The 21,890-nt window shown below is 39.8% G+C and overlaps 1 protein-coding gene across 1 annotated transcript; it reads right to left on the reverse strand.

The window, feature by feature from the left end:
• Positions 1 to 7: 7 nt before the first annotated feature.
• On the reverse strand, positions 8 to 21,803 carry LOC140350552 (dynein axonemal heavy chain 5-like; the record flags this gene model as incomplete). Its single annotated transcript, XM_072436139.1, has 58 exons — positions 8 to 26; positions 105 to 212; positions 310 to 433; positions 516 to 783; positions 899 to 1,052; positions 1,162 to 1,292; positions 1,376 to 1,548; positions 1,626 to 1,824; positions 2,504 to 2,727; positions 2,999 to 3,212; positions 3,334 to 3,456; positions 3,673 to 3,807; positions 3,897 to 4,039; positions 4,120 to 4,324; positions 4,413 to 4,589; positions 4,685 to 4,926; positions 6,315 to 6,461; positions 6,592 to 6,745; positions 6,869 to 6,976; positions 7,053 to 7,187; positions 7,318 to 7,512; positions 7,898 to 8,085; positions 8,160 to 8,267; positions 8,352 to 8,422; positions 9,620 to 9,792; positions 11,486 to 11,710; positions 11,804 to 12,016; positions 12,095 to 12,251; positions 12,359 to 12,522; positions 13,228 to 13,381; positions 13,460 to 13,659; positions 13,798 to 13,890; positions 13,988 to 14,135; positions 14,534 to 14,772; positions 14,853 to 14,915; positions 14,998 to 15,216; positions 15,291 to 15,526; positions 15,597 to 15,721; positions 15,802 to 15,878; positions 15,965 to 16,107; positions 16,240 to 16,333; positions 16,434 to 16,630; positions 16,716 to 16,967; positions 17,076 to 17,253; positions 17,577 to 17,722; positions 17,911 to 18,001; positions 18,166 to 18,246; positions 18,364 to 18,570; positions 18,678 to 18,791; positions 18,867 to 19,074; positions 19,179 to 19,264; positions 19,333 to 19,440; positions 19,767 to 19,793; positions 19,962 to 20,177; positions 20,243 to 20,365; positions 20,583 to 20,690; positions 20,755 to 20,868; positions 21,627 to 21,803. Coding segments are annotated over 58 exons (8,901 nt in total), but the record flags the coding sequence as incomplete, so codon positions are not given.
• Between the last annotated feature and the right edge of the window lie 87 nt (positions 21,804 to 21,890).

The raw sequence follows: 21,890 nt of genomic DNA on the forward strand, positions 1-21,890 counted from the left end.
TCAACTTTTTTAGACCAGTGTTCATTCTGGAAAAAAATAAAATAAATGATGTATTGGAAGAAGACTATGTATTTGAGAAACAAGTATGTGATGTGTGTGCTTACCTGTTGAATAATGTCTGCACCTCAGTGCGTTTCTCTTTGTATATTGCTTTATAGCCCTGGATGAAGGACAGGTAGGACTTTGGTGTTACATGGGCGGAGCGCCTGTACCTAGAGTCAATTTTAATAACATTAGCTTCAACTCAATTTGAACGTTAAATCCGTATATTACTTGCATTCAGTATATGAATGTAAGTTAGTATGATACCTTTGGAAGTAGTCCACACACTTTTCAGCCACACCATCTTGAAATGATCCCATGCACTGAACAACTTCACTTTTGACTTGTAATGAGCAGTCAATGTCGTAGAGAGAGAGGAAGTGCTGCGACACTGCAAGATGAAGAAAGAATCAATGGGTTAGTTTTATTTACTTAGATTATTTACTGCCATGTACATTATTATATAAACTTACCTGCCACTAGGGCATCTTTGGGCCAACGACTAAACCAGTCCATGGTGCACCCTGATATAAGCGCTGGGAACTTTAACGCCCGGTTACGAAACTTTTCCCCAACTGGAGAAAAGCACAGGACCACATGAAGATTGTGTCTGACCCGAGACATGAAGTACTCATACAAGTTTTCATTGGTCGGAGGTCGCCTGGGAAACTCTCGCTTCATCACGGGAATAAGATCACTAAGGATTTCATCGATTTCATCTCGAACAAACAGATTTGAAACCTGTAAATGCACAAGTCAAAAAAACGTATGATGTTTAAAGAAATATTACAAGAATTAGACAAATTAGTATTAGTATATATTACAAAAATAGTTTTGTGTTGTGTGTAACTCTAACCTCTCCAGATGAAAGCACGTTGTTCATATACTCCAGGAAAGACTCTTCTTTGATCTCATTATCTGTAAAAATGAAGCTGATGCCTTTCCCATGTTGACCAGCTGTCCGATACAAACCCCTCAGGTCGTCCATCAAGTTAGCTGTGTTATATGACCTAACACAGTATAGATACATATTTACAGTCATAATAATGTACAATATCAAATCCGAGCCACAAATTACGTCTACTGGAGGTGTACTAGTGATTAGAAACAGCAGCTTACCGTGTGAGAGTAATCTGGAAAATCCTGTATCCAGCAATAAATGAGGCCAACCTCGTTAGGCTCTGTTTGCCTGAGCCCCCAACACCCACTAACAAGGCATTTCCTCCTGAGGTCCTTATGATTCTCGACACCTACATGCATACATTTACATTTAGCAAAGGATAAAAGAATACAGAAAGTATATAATACAATGTCTCAAAATCGCTTGGATCACCTTGACTAAATGTATCATGGCGTCCTGGAAAAACACCATATCCATACTCGTCCCTCTGATACTTTCATTGAAAAGGCTCAGGAACATGTTCAGGCGGTCTTTCAAACTTTCAAATGACTCGATAGGCTCATACACTTTAGGCAAATCGAAGTCTGAATCCTCTGGCTCCTCACCTAAAAACAGTTTGGGGTTTTTTAATGTTTATTTTTATGTTTACTCTTTCCAGTCACTGGTTTCTCGTTAACTTTACCTGTTGCTTCTGGTGCATCTCGTAAAAAGTCGACGAAGAATCTGTCCACTTCATAATCCACTATTTTTTTGGGCTCCTCTCCGAGTTTTTCCCCCACCAGTTTAGACAATGCCTGGTCGAACCACTCCACATCTTCAGGCATTGTAAATCTGTCAGCGATCACACGTTTGTACTCATGTTTCCACAAGGCCAGCAGTACCTGGAAATATTGATTATTGACATATATTTAGTTTTTATAGCTTTATATTCAGTCAACTGGGCAAAGTTTTTACAGTGAATATGTTTTGTGATGTGAAATGTTTTTTATCTAGCTGTTTATGTCACATTCATTGTACATCAGAAAGTTTGATTTAATATAGTTAATCAAGAGCAATCATAATCTATTGTACATTTTGATTGTACATTTGATTATACATTTGTTCACATTTGACTGAATTTTGGTCTCAATAATTGTAAATAATTGCAATATTGTGATTTTCCCCCCTCCTCATAACAATCCTAATATAATTTTTGTATTTTGTATTTATCGTGACGACCCTAAGCATACGTAATGTTAAAACTGTGAAAGAGAGGCAGAGGTAGCAGAACTGAAGGTGTTGACTTGTTGTTGGCATGAAAAAGAGTGATTGAATGAGCACATCAGAGAGACACAGCATGTTAGATGTTTTGGAAATGAAATGCCAGACTAAAATGCTCTGGGCGTGTGCAGGGGAGAGAGAGTAAACACATTGGTACAGGATGCGATGCTTTTTGAGCTGCTGGTTATGTGGCTAACAAGGACATTTATGGATGGAGGGGATTAGTCATTTGTTTGTTGGCATAAGAGAATAGAATGCATTATGTAGCCAGGCAAAATATGATTCACTTTTTTTTCTCACCTCAGTGGACGTGACCACCTCAGAGGTCGTATTAAGCATTCCTTGCCAAACTCTGGACAGATCTCGGAGGTTAAAGATGTAGTGGAACTTGGCTGGAGTTGGAAGCATCTTGACCTTTGTCAGCTGCCACAGTTGGCGGGTCAGAGAAACCAGCCCAGGAATAGCGTTTATGACTTCATCACTGAAGCCTCGTGCAGAACAGAAATGGCCCTCACCAATGACACCTGGAATAAAAGATAACCCACAAATTATAAGTAAAGTACATTCTGTTCTTCTACATCAACTTAGCATATAATGAAAAGGTCATTTATATAGTTGCTATGTAAACTAAAGTGCACAATGTAACTTTTATGATGGAGACAAGCAAACAGACCCTAGATGTATTTATTTTCAATGATATCTAGGCTAAAAAATCACAGATGTCTTTTTTATACCTTTGCACTGTAATTTTGAATATTGACAAGCACTTAAGAGATTCTTTTTACATTTTCTTACCAAATATCTTGTCAATGGAGGTGTTAGAGGGCAATGTGCAGTTAAAAAGAGAAAACTGTCTTTTTAGTCTCTGAGGGATGTCGTTGCGTCCTCCTCCAGGATGGATCATTGCAGCTAAAAACTGGACGTCAACAATGCTGGTGAACTCTCCAGGTTTCTCCAAGTTGTAAAAACCATTCTGCTCCATCAGCTGTCGCACAATCTCATTTGTCACCTGTTATTTTTTTGGCAAGAGCGAGCACACATTTATTACATCACAATTAATAGCATTAACTGGGATAGTGTTAAGAAAAGGCAGAGAATAGATGGAGCAAACTGAATGATCCTGGCCTTACCTGGTCTCCCCACTCATTGATAACAGGCATGTTGATATCATCGATGAAAACTGTCATTTTCTTTCCAGCTGGTGGTCCATAAGTACTGCCCATTCTCTTGTCTACATAGCTCTCAACAGATCTCTAAACGAAGCAATCAAATTCAAAAAGTCACCACAACAACAATCTATTGTGAGAGATACAAGGGACATACATTGATTGGCCAGTACCTTTAATCAATCAATCAATCAATCAATCAGACTCGACTATGATCAGTGTTGCTTTGTGTATTTGTATTTGATTTATCAATACAGGTTAATTCAATATATGTGAACAAATAACAACACAAATGAAAACTACCTGAAACATGAGTGGTGTGGTAGCCGAAGAGAAGTTGAGACTCTTGCTCATGTGCGTCTCAGGGTCGCACTTTGATACGTATCCCTTGATCATCACAGTTTTGGCCGTTCCCTGCTCGCCAATTAGCAACACCGCCTGAAAAGAACATTTGAATGGGATCAAATGAAATGCTATAGATTCTAAAGTTTGTATTATTTCCACAATGGGAATAAAACCATTCTGACCTTGCCCTGTTTTGCTATAGTCTGAACGAGAAAGTCTGTCCTAACATTGTCCACATTGGGGACCAGGATGGAGCTGTACTCTGGGGTAACATCAGTAGGATAGATGTACTCGTCTACTTTGGAATTCCAATGGACCCAGTGACCTGAGAAAAAAAATACAAAGCTGTTTTATTATAGTATGAGCCTTGACCTCTAAAAATAACATTTTGTTTAAAAAATATACCAAATACTGTGACATAGTAGTCGAATATTGTGTCTTCACTCTCAGGGGAGATTTCTGGCAGATTTAGCGATAAGCTGTCATTTGCCCGGATCCATAGTTCCATCTTCCTTCGGTCATCGAGCTCAAGTAAAGCTCCTGTACTCCACATCAGAGCAAAAACATAGAGCCGCTCCAGGTGCTCTCTAGATATGTCTCCAGACTGCTCCTGGAGATAAATAACACACAAAAATAACAGTACAAATGTCAAAATGTGAACGTGTGACAAAACAAAACAAAAATAACAGAAGACTCACTCTTGGTGGTATAAGTCCCTGCAGCATGTTGATACACTGCATGATGACAAAGGCCTCCAACATATCCATTTTGAATTCCAGGGATTGCACACTGAAGCGAAAAAGGTCCGAAAATGAAGAGGTGAACAATTGCCTCAGGGTGTCAGCTTCTTGGGGTGAGCGTTTGTTCAACCAGCTCTGAAGAAATATCACAAACAGTGCATTGTTGTAAATAACCTCTTTTGCAAATCCATTAACCTTGAAAGGCATTTAAATAGCATGGATATAGTTACCTCCAGTATGGGACTCCAGTTGAGGACAGAAGAGCTCATGAACACCATACCATTACGAGATACAGTGGCAGGAGACGCGTTATCAATGTTGTGAGGCTCAAAAACGATTTTGCAGTTGGGCGCCATGGGAATGCGGTCACCGTTGGCCAGAGTAAGAGTCCGATTGTCATCCAAAACAGAGTTGAGGTTCTCGATCCAGATGGCGTCAACTGGTCCGTCCAAAACTATCCAGATGTGCTCTCCTAGAAAACAAATGATTGCTTGATTATTCTATTCAAGTCAACCAAGTCTTATTTCTGAAGTTGTAGTGATGAACATGCTAAATGTACAGACTGCCACCTGCTTTTCTTTACGGAGATGCTTTTGTTTTGCCTGGAATGTGCCACAGTATGACATTAAACTTGGCGACCTATATGGAGGCTAACAGGTGACGCAACAAGATCAAGTTACAGTTTACAGTTTTGTCCGTCTGTCCGTCTGTGAGAGTCGGATCTCTCCTTCACTGGAACTCCTCCAGGTTTCTACGCTTTTTTCCCAAAGAGGTTTTTTTTGTAGTTTTTCCTGGCCGAGAAGGAGAGTCTAAGGACAGAGGACCCTGGGACATCGTCCCTCGCCACCACAGACATTGTCTGACTTCATCGCCACCACAGACATTGTTGATTCATTTCTCCCTGTGGCCCTCAGAGGCAACTGTTGTTGTGATTTTGGGCCTTACAAAAATAAATTGATTTGATTTGAAATTGAGTTTAGATCTGTGGAAAAGTAAGAATCCTTCACTAGCCAGGACAACAATGGAATATGAAAGAATGTTTATTGATAATAGTGATGAAGGAGTGATGATGGAGTGATGATGGAGCGATGATGGAGCGATGATGGATCAATGATGGATCGATGATGGAGCGATGATGGAGCGATGATGGATCAATGATGGATCAATGATCGATCGATGATGGAGCGATGATGGAGCGATGATGGAGCGATGATGGATCAATGATGGATCGATGATGGAACGATGATGGAGCGATGATGGAGCGATGATGGAGCGATGATGGATCAATGATGGATCGATGATGGAGCGATGATGGATCAATGATGGATCGATGATGGAGCGATGATGGAGCGATGATGGAGCGATGATAGAGCGATGATTGATCAATGATGGATCAATGATAGTTGGCTGGGTAGAGACTCAGGATGGGGGCTCTGTCTCGGGTAATCAGCCCAGCCGATTCAGAACCCCCCCTCCGTAGATGGTGATGTGTTAAGGTGAAGATGATAGAGACATGGGGTGGGAGGGTGGGGTCGAAAGAGCAGAGACAACAAGAGATGCTGGGATTGGCTTGTATATACTGTATACTGCCTTCTGGGTAATTAGAGGCGTGGTTAAAGAGTGGAGGTGTGTTTGCTGGAGAAGTCAGAGGTTGAGGTGTGGTCCTGCTCCCAAACCCCTGTTAGCAATTAATATCTCCAACTACACATGTTTTTCAAGGTATTGGACATATACTAAATAACTAAACTAAATTGTTAAGTTTAATGCCATACTGTGAAACATTCCACTAAAAAAGTTACATACCTTTAATGACTCCTCTCCATAGGACAAATAAACATTCTCTCAACTCCTCTTGTTTACCTTTTTTGGAACGTAGTGTTTTCCTCCAAAGTGTGGAGAATATTCCGTCAGTCCAATCGTTTGTGGCAACATCCAGACGACCAAACATCTGAGGAGCTGTGATGGCTTTGGGATTCATGCGCATTTCTCTGTGAGGCTGGCCACACTCTTCACAGGGAGTGCAGAAAACACACATTATTTTACTGTATTTACCATTCATGGGTAAGAGTTGAATATGAAAAGACATAGTGTAATGAAGATGGAAAATTATGTACATATTTTATGAATTGTGTTGTACCTGTCATGGCTTTCATTAGAGTATGTATACAAGTGGTCTTTCCTGCACCGCTGGGTCCTAATGCCATCATCCCATGTCGTACTCTCTGTGTCTCAAACAACTGAATGACCTTTAGCTTCCATGGGGGGTGGCTGATTAAACCTGCCTCCTCAACCTGACAAAAGAAGGTCAGCTTTTTAAACAGCTAAAACTAAAGAACTAAATAAATATATATATCTTACCTAAAAACACAAAGCTATTTGCGTTTACTTTTGTCATGTGTTTACTGGCCACATACCTGTCTATCAATTGCATCTTCTAGTTCTGGGTAGCCTGCTTTATCAAGATGGATGCCAGGAAAGAGGTCTTCAATCAAACTTAAGAACAGAGGCTCATCTTCATCAATCTAAATAACCCAATTACACTGTCATTAATTTTCACTGTTTTCAGGCATTAATTAAATTGTGTCTTTAATAACTCACCAATTTGGAGAGGTTCATATCCCGAAGCACTCTCATTACAATCGTGGATTCAGTGTCAGAAGGGTTGGCCCGTTTTGCCGCGCCCAAAGTTCGCAAAACAGAAAGGATATTTCGCAAACCAAAATCATAGTGAACCTGAAAAATATTATAATACATTCATGCTTAAAGGTGAATTGGCGACATTGATGAAATGGCTTAAACAACAGTGGAATCGATAGTGCGCATAATGAGCTTTAATATGCCACAAATGAGCAACACATTTTACCTGTTTGGAGAGCTGCTCTTCACACAGCTTGTACAGAGTGAAGAACTTGCGGGCCAGCTCCATATTGTCAATAAAGCCGCAGCTGGCCAGTTTTACCCGAATAATAATTTGTCGGTCGGGAACCATCATAGCCACTGAACGGAAGTTGATTTTCAAATTTTCAGGAAGCTCTTGTCGCCCAGCATAACCTGGATTCTGTTCATTTAGAATAAGACGGAAAAAATGTCAGGGCAATTTGATTAGAAAAACAACAGCACTAAATCTTTAAGTCTTGTTAACAGAAGAAAACCATTAACGTTTACAGCAGACTCTCACTTTCGACTATAAAAATCCCCAAGGACTGAGGCCCAGACTCCGAGATCTGGTCTTTGATTAGTGGGTTTTCACACTTGCAGGCACCCACACAAACACGCATGGGAAATTGATCTCTAACCTCATTCACCACAAGGAAAAGTTATTCCGGTCTAATGACTAGCCTAGGGATAGCAAGTCGTTTTCACTCACCTAACAATTAATGTGTGGAGTGTATGAAAATGAAATAAACCTCATAAAAGACCCAAGCCACACTTATTGTCATTACCATAGTTAGAAAGAGGCCAAATTCTGGATTCATCTCAACAAGCTCTCCATCTGTGAAGATAAAGTTCTTTCGCCTCTCCTTCTTACAGGTGAGCACAATGGCAATTTGTTGTGCTGCCACTGACAGAACCGGGAGGTCAATTCGGTTAAACTCGTCAAAACATCCCCAGGATCCGGACTGGGCCAAACCTGAATAAAGATTGGTCAATCAAATTTCAACACAAACTCTTTTAATCTAAATTGTATTGTATAATAAGTTTTACCTTTGAATATTCTTCCCAAGCCTCTGAAGTCCATTTGGTCCGAACAATTGAAGACAACAACATATTTCCCAAGACAGCGACCCATATCTTTTGTTGTCTCTGTCTTACCTGATGAAAACAATGCAATAATACAATTCAATCTGACATTATTTCCTTATACAAATAAATGAATAAAGAAATGGTTATAGTTACCTGTCCCTGCTGGCCCAGCTGGAGCACCACCCATGCTCATGCCAAGTGCCTGTGCAAGAGTTATGTAGCACCTGAAAAAATACACAATGTAACCTGATAATACAAATACAGTACAGGGACTCAGGTCTGTGTTCAGCAGTGTGCAATAAGTGATTTTGCCTTTGGCCATAAGGCCACATGCCACTCCTTGGCACAGAGATGCTGTGCAGTGTCAGTTGGTAGCTCCCGCCCTGCTGCTGTCTGTTCTTGTTTCTCTCCACTTGTCTCCTGCTATTTCCCCCTTTGTCTGCTCATATTACTCTGTGTGCGTTTGTGTGTCTGACACAGGCAGTAGCTGTAAGTAACTTAAGATGCTCCTTCAGTCAGTTATGTCCCTAATAGTTAAAACCAACAACATTTATTATATTTTTTTAATTATTTTTTTAACTTTTATTTTTTCATTTTCTTCTTTTTCATTGATTCCAATGAATTTACTTTGAATACGCTGGTCACTGTGATAAAATGTAAATATATGATTATATTTCTGTGATGTATTTTATCTGCATAATAGTGATATGACTATATTTGTATATTATCTGCATTATTAGTCTAAGAGAAAAACGGAATGTGTGACAAACTGCATTTGTGAAGGTGTCGTAAAGATGGAGCAGCGGAATGTTTACTCTAGGGAGGGATGTAACACCCCAGGGGGGGAGTTGCCCCCCCCTGCATGCTTCATCTCTAAGGAAAATACCAGACTGTCGTAAAAGACAAGTGCCTTGATGTGAAGCTGACCAATGAGAAATGTGACCCGCCTATTCCATAATATCTAATAAAACCAACCTGCATGAGAAAAAACGTCGTGAGACCAGGAGGGTCGCCGGGCTGCTTACAACAGCCTTGGTGACCCGGCCCGGCGGTTTCTCCCATGCATGCCACACAAATGTCTGATGTTTCTGTGTCGTTTCCTATTCTAAGTTGAATTGTGTTCTCTGTGTGTTAAGGAATAGCATTGGTGTATGTCTAATTCCCTGAGAATTATATTATAAAGTGTGCTAAGGCACAATTCAGTAATACAAATGTCAGTAACATTCAATGATGTTTAGCTTGAAAAAAAATATACAGCCAACTTTAAGTTGGATATATAAAATGTTTCACAGAAATATAACAATTCCTGACCTCACCTACCTTACCTTTAGAGTATGTTTGATAGTACATATCCCCCTTGTCTTGAAGGTTAGATTTACAGTAATAATGTTTGGACAGGTGGCTTGTAGTCATTATAGTACCTGTCAGTCAGAGGCGTTATAACAAGCCTTTCGGTGCAACCTAGGAATTCATTCTGGTAGACAAAGCCCACGTCAGTGATGTTGATGGCCATCTTGTCTGAGTCCTCATTGAAGTAGAAACGGCACTGCTTTAGCCATTCAAAGTCACTGGCGCTTTTGATATTCACTCGGCACTGGAAAAAAAACCTAAATGTTAAGAATAAGAAATCGAAGAGTACCATTTAGGAAGGATGCAGGAGATGAAAGGGAGAGGAATAGAGGGGTGAGTAAAGAACAAGATATGTGGAAGAAAAAGAGGTCGTCAGAAAGAACAGAAGGACTGCAAAATGAGCAAAAAACAGAGAAGTAGGTGGCAATCAAAGTCATGAGGAGGCGAGGGGAGATCAAAACCATCCATTATATCAGGCAGTGATGGAGCTGATCAATCACATGAATGGAAGAAAACAGCATATTTAATGGCTCAGTGTGTTATAAGACAGTGTAGGAGGTATAATACCTCAGTAACAATCTTTTAAAAAAGGATGACATATGACAAGGTTAAACAGTAATAGTATGCTTTGTTCCAAAACCGTGCAATTCTTTTTTAAAGGTATGTAACTTGCAAAAAATGTATAGAAAGGTCTAAACTTACTACTCTGGGAAAGATAATATTAAGTGATCAGCGATCACTGCATAAGAGTTGTGCATAAGAGTGGGGTTGCTTTCCTACAGATCAGACCTGTGCCTAAATCAACAGCATTAACTTCGTGTTGCCATAGAGATAAATACGTTGGATACATTGTGAAAAATTCCATCTACAAGGAGAAGGTCGCAGATTCCCCACCAGAAATGTTACAGCACATTTAAGTAAGCGAGTGTTGGGACGCTCAATATGTATTTACTGTATTTTTCGGACTATAAGTCGCATTTTTGGGGGAAATTTATTTGATCAAATCCAAGACCAAGAACAGACGTTTAATCTTGAAATGTAATTTAAAATAATAACAGATTAAAGTATATGGTGAGTGGGCTAGAGTATGCTAACGTTACACCTTCAGCTACAGGACGCACAGACAACGAACTGTGGTAAGTGTCTGGTATGTTAACGTAACATAATTAACAATTATTCAGATAACTATAGCATAAAGAACATGCTAACAAGTTTACCAAAGCATCAGTATTACCCAAAATCACTAAATCCATTGAATTCTTCTTCCTCTGTGTCACTTCTAAACAACTCCACAAACTCCGGAGGTAGAGGAAGTACCTATTCTTCTTCTGTGTTGCTTAGAGCCTAGAGCGCCCTCTTGGGGTTGTCAGTGTGAAAATAATCAACATGTGAAATGTGGGTTCCAGAGTGAAAATAACTAATAATATAGCATATAAGTCGCTATTGAGTATAAGTCGCACCCCGGCCAAAAAAAATTAAAAAATGTGTGACTTATAGTCCGGAAAATACGGTATTCATCTGTTTTTTTCTATACAGTGAACCCTCGTTTATCGCGGGGGTTACGTTCCAAAAAGAACCCGCGATAGGCGAAATCCGTGAAGTAGAAACCTTTATTTTTTTTACAGTTATTATACAATGAAATACTCCATAAAACATTGAAGCTCACACACGCCGCTCTCACCGGCCTCGCAAACTTCAATTTGGCAAGCGGTTTTACGTACGTGTGCATATTAATCCATAACGTTATTGACACACAGGTAGAGAAGAAGTGGAGAGACTGTTTAGCCAATCAGAATGCAGAACACAATGCATGATGCAAATCCGTGAAGCAGTGAGACCGTGAAAAGTGAACCGCGATATAGCGAGGGATCACTGTAGACATTCCTCAGAATTGTACATTTAATTTCTAGGCTGTAATTTTCAGAAAACAAACTTACAAGATCATCAAATATGTCTCTCTGGTGGACGTGGATGGTGATGAGGGTTTCATACTTGGTCCTCTCAACAGTCCCCAGATCTTTAGTGGTCATGTCGATCAATGTGTTGAGCTGGTCCAAGAAAAGTTGATTGGTTTTGGCCATAATGCGGCGATCATACCTGGCGTTGGTCAAAGCCTCCTCTGCATTTCTTGTCCATATCATCTGGATTCCTAGGAGGCCCACCTATATCAAGAAAAGTGCTTTTAGTGCACTCTGGGACAATATCATTATAAAGACATTTGCACTTAATCAAATGAAAAGGCTAGGATGGCTGACCTGGGCTGGATAGGAATTAAGAAAATCGATCAGCTGGAACCCGGAGTCCTGTGTAGCCAAAGCTGCCTGTCGAATAACTTGGTGCAAAGACCTCTGGGACTCCTTAAGCAAAGAATTAAGCCACACTTCCACATTGCCTTCAGCTGTAACAGGACGCTCCAAATCCACTGTCTCTCCTTCCCGAGAGGACACAGCCAAAATCCTATCATAAACCTAGCAAAGGGAAAATTTAGTGCTTGAAAATATATTTATCTACCTCTTGACACATTTCTCTACCTCGTAATAGTTTACCTTGTCGTGGAATCGAACACTTTTAATGTTGTCAAAGACATTTAAGAGATGAGCCTGGATTGTGTGAGAGTCTGAGGCCTGACCAAGTATCTCCAAAAGTGCTGGATCGGACACGAAGAAGAAACGAGGAAAGAGCAAACGCTTCTTCTCCAGATAGCTGAGGACGAGTACATTGTCAAACGTAAGCCTCACTCTTTTGTCTTGCTGGAACCACTTACACTTTGATGTAAGTCTAAATGGTTTCTGATATCCTGTTGTACTCACCCTGTAAGTGATTTTTGGCATATTTCAAGCTGTTCGAGGAGGTGAGGCAGCAGCTGTCCCATAGTCTCATCACCCACACAAGATTGCACCACGTTGGGCATCTCATGAGCTCGCATCATGATCTTTACCCAGGATTTGTCTATGTTAGAGAAACGCTTTGCCTCCTGAAATGTGTTTTAAAAAACATGAAAGAAAATAAATAGGCATTTCTGAATGTTTCAGAAAGTAACTGCAATTACATTACATGATAATATTGTTATACAAAATAAATTCTATTGCATTAAAAAAGCTATTAAAAGACCTACCACATATGTAACGACTTATTAAATGTATTTTACACCACATCAGGGAACACAGCCAGGCATGTGTCTAAAACACTGTATTTGACAAATTATGCAAAATCAACTTTAATATAATTTTAACCCTGTTACAATGGTGTGTTGTACTCAAATGTGTATTTCGATTGATTCATGCATGTTTTCACCTACCCTCTGACCCCGCCCACATCCCTGTACTTAGTTGCGATCATTTGAAAAATGAAGGGTTCTAAAATATCACATAGGCATTTTCAAGGATAAACACATGTAAATGAAATAAGCTGCTTGAGTTCTACTGTTTTGAATAAGAAGTCAATGGACCTGTTCTTGTAGTTTTTTGTTTCAATCAATATTGTGGTTTACAATGAACAAAATGTAAAACATGATATACAGTAGTTCAATACCAAGTGCCTGGAAAAAAAGCACAATATTTCTCCTTTTAACCTCCACTAATGTATCTGTATTCATCTCACTGTGTTGTTGTTCTACTCTGTTTTCTGTCCTTAAGAAGAGCCAGTTAAGAGAATGGGAGCGATACGTGCAGTTGTTTACCTTAGGCATCTGTTTAGCAATGTCTCCGCCCACAAACACAGCTTCCAAATAGATCCAGAGATTTTGTACTGTCATCCAGTTTTCAATAATGTCATTGGTATTGGAGAGATTCTGCACCCATTTCTGAATCTGGGTTTTAAATGGGGTGTTATACCTGTAGGTCATCATAATCATATTAAAATACCCCATGTTATGACTCATATTGAATAATGCATCTGCCGATGTCACATACCTGTTACTCATAAGAGATCCTAACATCATCAGGCTGTCCTCCATGTTCGTTATTATCTCTGAGGTGCTGTCTCCCCTCAGCAGCAGCTCTCCGCGAGTCTTAAAGTTTGCAAATGTAAATGTCTTGTTGTCCCATTCAGCAATAACCATCTTGAGCTTCTGTTCAATGTCCCGCTCCTTTACTGCACTGATGCAAATATCCTGAGCAAGTCAAATCACACTGTTGTTATAACACTGACTTAAATTAGGTTCCACATAAAGACATTTTAAAACTTTGTATAGTGCAAACATTTGATGCAGAAACTACAGATGATATAATTCAATTTGCAAATAAATCACCTCAATTTCTTCTTTATATTTGAGCAAAGGAGCCTCCATAATATTACGCAGCTTGAAAGTTTCAGTCTCCACTTCAAATGGATGCCCAGTCACCTGATTCAAGGAACCAAAGAAACCATTCATGTGTGTTTTAAATCATTTCTAAAACATGGTCTTTATTATGTATTTTTTCATGTGTTTTCACTCTCACCTCAGTAATTCTCTTCCAGTGACGTGTCATCATAGCTTTATTGCTCATCAGTTCAAGCAAAGGACAACACTCACTGAATTCATCAATAGTTTTCTTGAGATCCAGGAACGCCGGCCACTCTTTCAACGCTCGTGGCAACTTGCGACATCTATTTTGATCACACAAAATAGATATATTACATTTTTAAGTCAATCATACTGCAGGGATATCTGTCAATGTGCAAAAGCAGGACAGGTCTTTTGCAGCACTGTGCACTGAGCCTTGAATACCACCTCTAAAACTGACAGACAGCATTAACTCTAGTGGAGGAAGTTGTCTTGACTTTTGCATCGGCACGAATTTCTCACAGCTTTCCTTTTATATAAATGAAGAATAGTACATTGTATCTGGTGATGAGTTGTTTTTCTCTTTGATTGTCAATTTCTGTTTTGAAAATGTTAATTCTGATTGTTTTGTCCAATAAAATGAGTTTAATAAATACAAAAATAATGTAATATTGTGCTCTAAAAAGCCTTTTTTCCTTTATTCTAAATGATTAATACTGACCGTGTTTGAAAATCCAGGAGCTCATTATTGATTCTTTCGATGTGTATGTCTGCCCAGAGTATATCGTGGTAACCATTCACAGTGTCAATCACATTGTTGTAAAGTCCATATAATTTTTGCAGTAATGTCAGCTGCTTTCTTATTTCCAGCAGCTGAGGATGTTGTGTAACAGGAAGTCCAAACAGCTCCTCTCCTCCAGTGTAAGTAATGTATTTCCTGAAGAGATTGTCAAATCGATTCTGGAAATGAAGTAAAACGACTATGTAAAAACAAGCACACAGCTCAGTTTGAAAACATTTGGATGAACTGGGCTCAGCACCTGAAACATAATCAGTCTATCGCTTGCATCTTGTGGAGCCAGGCCCACAGCCATTGGTCCATCCTGTCAAACACAGAAACAAAACGGTACTAATTTATGATTTACAAACGCAAGTTCAAACTTAGATCTTGGTATTTTGTTTAACCTTATCATAGTCTCGGTAGAAGTATTGACAGTCTTCCACAAAAGTCTCCACATTGCTCAGCAGTTCTCCCCTGAAGTTTGGCTGCAGGGCCACTAACTCATTCTGCACTTCTGTGGTACGTGAGAGGAGTTTCTCCCAGGTGTATCGTAGTGTGTCTACTTTGTCCACTTCTTCTTTTGCAACAGACAGCTCAAATTTGTGAAGCATGGCGTATGACTCCTGTTTGGAAAAGGTAACGTTATTGCATCAATTCTACAGAGGAAAGCCACAGAGAGGGCTCATATGTACTTTACCTCTACAGGTCCAACTTGGAAATCGACAGATATCTGATGCTCTCGGATCTCCTTGAGCGCTGCCATGGCAATACGAATGTCATCCAAGTCTTTGATTTGGCGATTCAGTTTCTTCCCTGCTTCATCTACAAACGTGAAGATCTGCTCCATCTCAGAGTGGTACTTCCTGTTGCTGTTCATACCATAGTCCACCATCCAGCTCTTGGTTTCAGCCGTGAGAGACATCTTCAGATCAGCTAATGTCAGAACGAATTTAAAACCAGTTCAAAAATCAAAAGAGTAATTATTTTGAGATTGAGCTTTTACCTGTGAACAGTGCTAAAGCTCCAACAGAGATGTATTCAGGCTCAGAGAGGATTTGAGTTTGAAGGTTTTTGTAATAAAGAATATGACTCTCGAATTCAGACAACAAGGGAGACCCCTGAAGGAACCTACAATGAGTAAAGCAACACTATCATCCCTGTCATTAAAACAGTTAAAAACACATGAATCAAATAGTTCATAGTAGTACTTCCGCATGGTGTCCTCTCTGTCTTTCCTCCAGATGTGGTGGTAACAGCTGAATCGATCCAAAGCAGTGTTTACTTCCTGGAAATGCAATTTTAATTATACACATTTCAAGAAGCCGTTGACAATTGACATTGATAGCATAAAAGGATACAAACGGTTTATACCTTTTTTGTACAACTGATCGAGGAGCTTAGAACAGAAATTAATTTGACTATTTCCTTGTTTTCAGACACACTCTTGTAGTAGTTTCGGACTTGCACTGGGATGGACTGGGCCGCTGCAGCTGATATATCTGAGGTGCTTCCATCTAACATCGCAAATGAATTTACACAATATTAATGCAATTCTCTGTCATCATTTGTCAAACGTAGAAACAGGATTTTTCAGATTTTTTTTTTAGATTGAATAGAATACAGTCATTTATCTTCACAAACTGTACCTGCCAGACTCCGATAAGTTCCGGCTCCATCTTCTGATTCGCTTTCAGAGCTGTCTTGCTTTAAGCCTGCCAGTCGTCGTTCATGCATTTTCCTCTGTAAAAAAAACAAACATTTCATTCAATTGCTTTGTAATATGTTGATTTTAGTGGCAACGTTTGAAAACCTTTATGTGACCTTGACACACTTAACTCACTTTGGAGATCCTCTCTTTGCTCCACTGGCCGACTCCTTTACTAACACTGACCACACACTCCACCGCTCGGTTCAGAGTCTGTTGGGTCTCCTCTAGAGCCGGCACCATCGCAATATTTGGAATGGAGAGAGTCACGCTCACTCTGAAGATTGCAGGCTGAACTCTGGACTTTGTGAAACTGAATGAATCATTTTCAGCTACAGACGAAAAACAAATTAGGAAGAAAGTAAAAGAAAACTTTGAGATAAAAGCAAACTGGCTATTGAGCGAACCAGTGCTTACTCATGAAATGCCCTTGCGAAGAGTGGATATGTTTGCGTAACATCTCTAAGGTATTGCGCGTCAGTCTGAGTAAGGCGTCTACATTCCGATGGTTAAAATAAGAAAGCAGTTCTCGAGCTTCTTCTTCCATGATTTCGATTAAGTCTCTCTTTTTCTTTTTCCTCATCAGGGGAGACGAGGGGCCGACACTCGGAGGTGGCAACAAGGTATTTCTGGAGACGAGGTGACCCTCTGAACGGTGCTCGTCTTCACCTGAGACAGAAATACTCTTATATAACGGAAAGGTTTACCAGCACAACACAGTATAAGATGGTGTCCTTATGCGTGGACACAGCTGAACATAAATTATGGCCTTATTACCTTCACTGTCTACGTGATCTACAGGCTTATTTTCAGGAGGGTTTTCTTCTACAGTTTTCTCCACCTCGTCTCTTTGATTGTGGTCAAACTCCATCAGCATGTTGATAAGTTCATTAGCCGCCTCCTCCACCAGCGAGCTCTTCGTGTGCAGTATCTGGGCTTGTTTTATACATAGGTCCTATAAATATGGATTTGGGCACTGGTAAAGCTTAAGGTGCAGCGTTTGTAGAGGACAATCTGCCACCTGCTTGTCTCTATGGAGATGCTTCGGAGATAGATAGATAGATTTTCATGCCAAATTGGAAAATTCCAGGCAGAGCAACAGCAGCTCCAGAAACAAGCAGGTGGCAGATCCTCCACCAGGAGAGTTACATAGTGTACCTTTAAACATAGATGCATAGCTTCAATAGCTTCAGTATTTATTTAGAGTCAACGAACAGTTAAGCCAGAAAAAAAAGGTAAACATAAATCATGAGCCTGTGGTGAAAACAGCGTGTTTACCCGTGTTGTCTGAACAAACTCCTCGCAAGTAACAGGCTCGTCCTCTGGCAGCACACACAGCGTGGAAGCACTCATCTCCTGCAGAACCGCGTCAATCCTAAACTCCACCAAGTCATTTACTCGGTCTATCAGCAGCTCTAAGTCCTCTGGAGACACAGGAGAGGGATTTGACAGAGACAGGCACAGAAGGGCTCAAACAGATGAACCCGAAAAGGCGAGAAAGTTCAGATAGGGCTTATAACAGGGACACAAAAGCTCAGCTGCGCAGAAAGTGTACGAAGGCAATTCATTCACATCGAACTCCTAAAAATCCAGTCAAATTTTGGACTCTTACCAAGAGATTTTTCAATGCGAGAGAGGTACTTGTCTATAGTTAGAGATGTCCAGTTGAGAGTAGTTAAACCAGGCAAAAGGGCCTCATCCACCTGTCAAAGGTTGAATATTATGTAAGGGTTGCTGTGATTGATAATTATAAACAACTGAAATATAATAACAAGACGTTGAAATAAAAAAGGATAAATAAAGGTTTTCACTTGGATGAAAACATTTGAATAAAACAGCCTGAGACGAAACAGACAAAACATCTTACCTTAGCAACATGTGGCGTAGCGAGTTGTTCAAAGACGCTACGAATCTTTGCTCGTACTCTGGTATTTTCACTCAACATTAACTGAAATATCAAAAGTATAAACATAAACATAAACTGAGAAACACAATTTAGCAGGACAAGGTACATCACAATAAATATACAAACAATCAACATAAACGTCTGCTGTATGGAAAGTACCTGTAAGTTATTGTAGTTCTTTTTGAGGCTGTCCTGTTTTTGCAGCAGCACAGAAGCAAAGGGTGGGATCTCCAAGTCCATTCTTTTCATGCAGTTTGTCTCTCTTATCTGGGTCAGGATTTCAGGGTCAAGGTTCACAAAAAGCTCCCCAGTTGCTTGAGACCTGACCAAGAGAGACACCTGGAGACCTGCTCTGGCATCTTCCATCTTTGTGTTGAACATGAGGGAATCACATTTGTGAACAAAACTACTCATAACAGCATGAGAGAGATTTATGCAAGAGCCTTTTTATGTTGTGTTGTAAACTAGTTCACCTTTTTCATCCAGTTTTGATGATAGAGTATCTCAAACTCTAGCAGAACTCTTGCCACCCTGTTGTAGTTTTTGATGATTATTTTTGCTTCAACAGTAGAAAGAACGCCTGGATGCTGCACAGCAACAAAATAACATTGTTAATATTGTATTTTGCCTCATAACTGCACACAAAATGTATGATTGCAAACCTGTTGAAAGAGGTCCATTGGGCCCTGGATTCTGCTGTAAAGATTTCGGGCCCACATGATTCGACCTGCTACAGGTGGAAGGTCTCTGCCGATGGGAGGGTCGAGCTTTTGTTTGATGTAAATACGGGAGACCATTTCGATGTCTCGGCCATAGCTTTGTAGAATCCGCTGATACTTGTCCTCGATGCCAAGGTCAGGAATCCCTAGTCTGTTCAATAGGCACATTATAATTCAACTGTTCAGTGTTGGACATCATCTTCTTATTGTACAAGCTACAGGAACAGGCAATATACAAATACATATTATTTTTACCTCTCAAATTTCTTCAACACATTTAACGCTCTTTCTGTATTTTGGATTTTCTCAAAAGTGCTATCCATAAAACCTTTGAGGTCATTCTGTATGAAAGTAGAGCATGTTAGCTGCTTATGTAATGAAGTCTTTCATTTGGAAACGTTTGACTTACATGGAGCTCCAAAGTACTTTTGCAGAAGTCCTCATAGTCTGTGTCGAAGTCAGTTCGCCTGTGGTCCAGAAAACTGTAATGTTTTTTCTTCATGATCTGGACAATAGTCTATGTCAAGAAGAATAAAATAATATTACATAAAAATGTATTTGCAGAAATCTTTTTTTACAAGTCATGCCACTACTTTTTACTTTGGGGATTAGAAACTTTAAATATTTAGTTTTGAACCCCCTTAAGTAATAAAGTAAGAAATAAACAGGAAACACAGTAATGTGTCACATTAAATGCACTGGGCACTGGAAGTGTTAGGAATAACATGATGTCAAGTAATGAAATGAGTGATGCCAAATGTTACTGTGTGTTATATCTACTTGAGCTGGATGGAAGTACTGTAAGACCATGCATTTAATGGATATTCCAAAAGTACACATTACCTCCCATTTCCCCTGCATTTCTGCAGTCTGCGTTCAATAAAAAGAATAAATACTGTTTTATACACTTTCATGTATTCATTTAAATGTTGGAACTATTCATAATTAGACCGTGATAATGACTGTAAAATACTGAATATTATCCGGTTTTATTTAGTAATTCTGCCTAAAATATTGTGTATGAAAATCTGTACGAACCTGATTCTTTGTATTCATTGTCTCCAGTCCTTCGATCTTAGAGTCTTGTAAAACAGAGTAGGTGGAAATAGTGGTGAACATATCCAAGATCTTGTTGAGTCGTCTTTGGAACGAGTCAAATTTTCCAAAAATGTACATCTCGCTAAAATCAAACTGTCTCTCTGCTGGAGTCTGCTGCAGCTTTTCCTTGGTCTTCTGGTAACACTGCTGATATTCCTTCAGTGGGAGTCAAAACATCAGCTTCAGGTTTGCCCTTAAACATTACTTTCTGTATAGTTTACCTTGTTTAAAGAAATAGAAGCTCTGATTTTCGCTGCCACTTGTTCTTGGGGCTGGTCCCACATTGTATTAGCCCCATTATTTGTGATATACGCCTTGCACGCCGTGATCATCTGATTTGTCACCTAAAAGTCCACAAAAAGAACTACTGTAATGTAGTTAGCTGGAAAAGGGCTTAGGTGAATACAATTACAGTAGCAACTTAACTAATGAACCGAGTACGAGACAAAACGTGCCTCAGTGGTTCATTGAGCAATAATTTGCAGATGAATTGTGACAGTTAATCTAATATTGTTTTGCTCAGTGAACATGAACAGCCTATTGTATTTCAAATGCACTCACCTTCACAAAAATGGATGTAATCTTTTCCGGCGTATTGTAGTAGCGAGAAATGTTGTGAATCATCCGAATGGCATTGATCAGACTGGGTATTGCATCCACCATTGTCACCTATGGAGAGGAGAAGTCTAAGCTTTGTTCAAGATGACGTGATTTATATGTGAAGGTTTCGTACAGGGTCACTGTTATAAAGCGGGTCACAAAACTTCTCCAGACTGTAGAGGTATTTCACATTGTCTTTTGCCTCGTTAGCCGCGTCAGTAATCCTGATGTCAAGTTCACGCCATGTCTGGAAAAGAGAATATGCAGTTTGACTTACAGTCCAGTTACAGTACGTTTGATAATGCTTATTCATCTTTTATATAGCACTTTTTAGGGCAGGACTGAACTAGTTCTGCTCCCCTCTGCACAGTATACATTGTAGCTCCTCGGACAAGCACATTGAGATTGAAAATAACTTCTGGATGACGATCGGAATGTCTGGATTTTGAAAACATTGCCCAGATGAGTACCGTTGAGTCCATTTCCACCGTTTTGCAGACACTTGCTTTAAAATGTTGTGTGGCCACAGCTGCCCTGGGGTAGACTGACGGAAACATTGCTGTCAATCTGCAACACTTTTTATTTATTTTTATTTTTATTTTTTTCCCCCTCCATTCCTTATTAGGAAATGAGAGGTTTTGTCTATAGGAGTTTTTGTTTGTAAGAGTTTTTGTTTATAAGAGTTCTTCTATTAAGAGTGTTTTTTTATGAGTTGTCTGTCATTTTCCTCTGTATCTACCTGCGTTGCAACAATGAAATTTACCATTGTGTGGACAATAAAGGAATATCTAATCTTCCTCTTTGACCACCAATCTCTCACTCACGCACTTTATTCACACTAGACAAGGTGAGTGAAGTGACACTAGAACTGCTGTGGAACCTGGTATTCTTAGCAGTCTCTCACTCGAGTAATAACCAGGCCCAACACTGCTTAGCGTCCAAAATAAGTCTAGCACTGTCAAGGTGGTACAGCCAATTTATTTACACTCCACACTCCAAATGTACCTTGATGAGTTTAGACTTGGCAAGCAAAAGCACTCCCAAAGCAGCTCTAACGTCTGGACTCTTAAGCTGTTCCAGAAGGTAGTTGAAGCGGGACATCCTTCTCTTCCAGTAGTCCAGTTCAGCTCGAGGACCAAGATCGTCTGCTTCCTTTCTTAACTGGTCACTCTCAGTAAGAACCTAGAAACGGTTGAAACATAATTCAACGGGCGATGCTACAGTCTGTCTGGTATAACGATCGGTCAGAGCTTCTTGTCATGCGTAATT

The sequence above is a fragment of the Eucyclogobius newberryi genome, unplaced genomic scaffold (assembly GCF_026437365.1).
Source record: "Eucyclogobius newberryi isolate DKJ021-1_F unplaced genomic scaffold, fEucNew1.0.hap1 SCAF_719, whole genome shotgun sequence".
Classification (NCBI taxonomy): domain Eukaryota; kingdom Metazoa; phylum Chordata; class Actinopteri; order Gobiiformes; family Gobiidae; genus Eucyclogobius; species Eucyclogobius newberryi.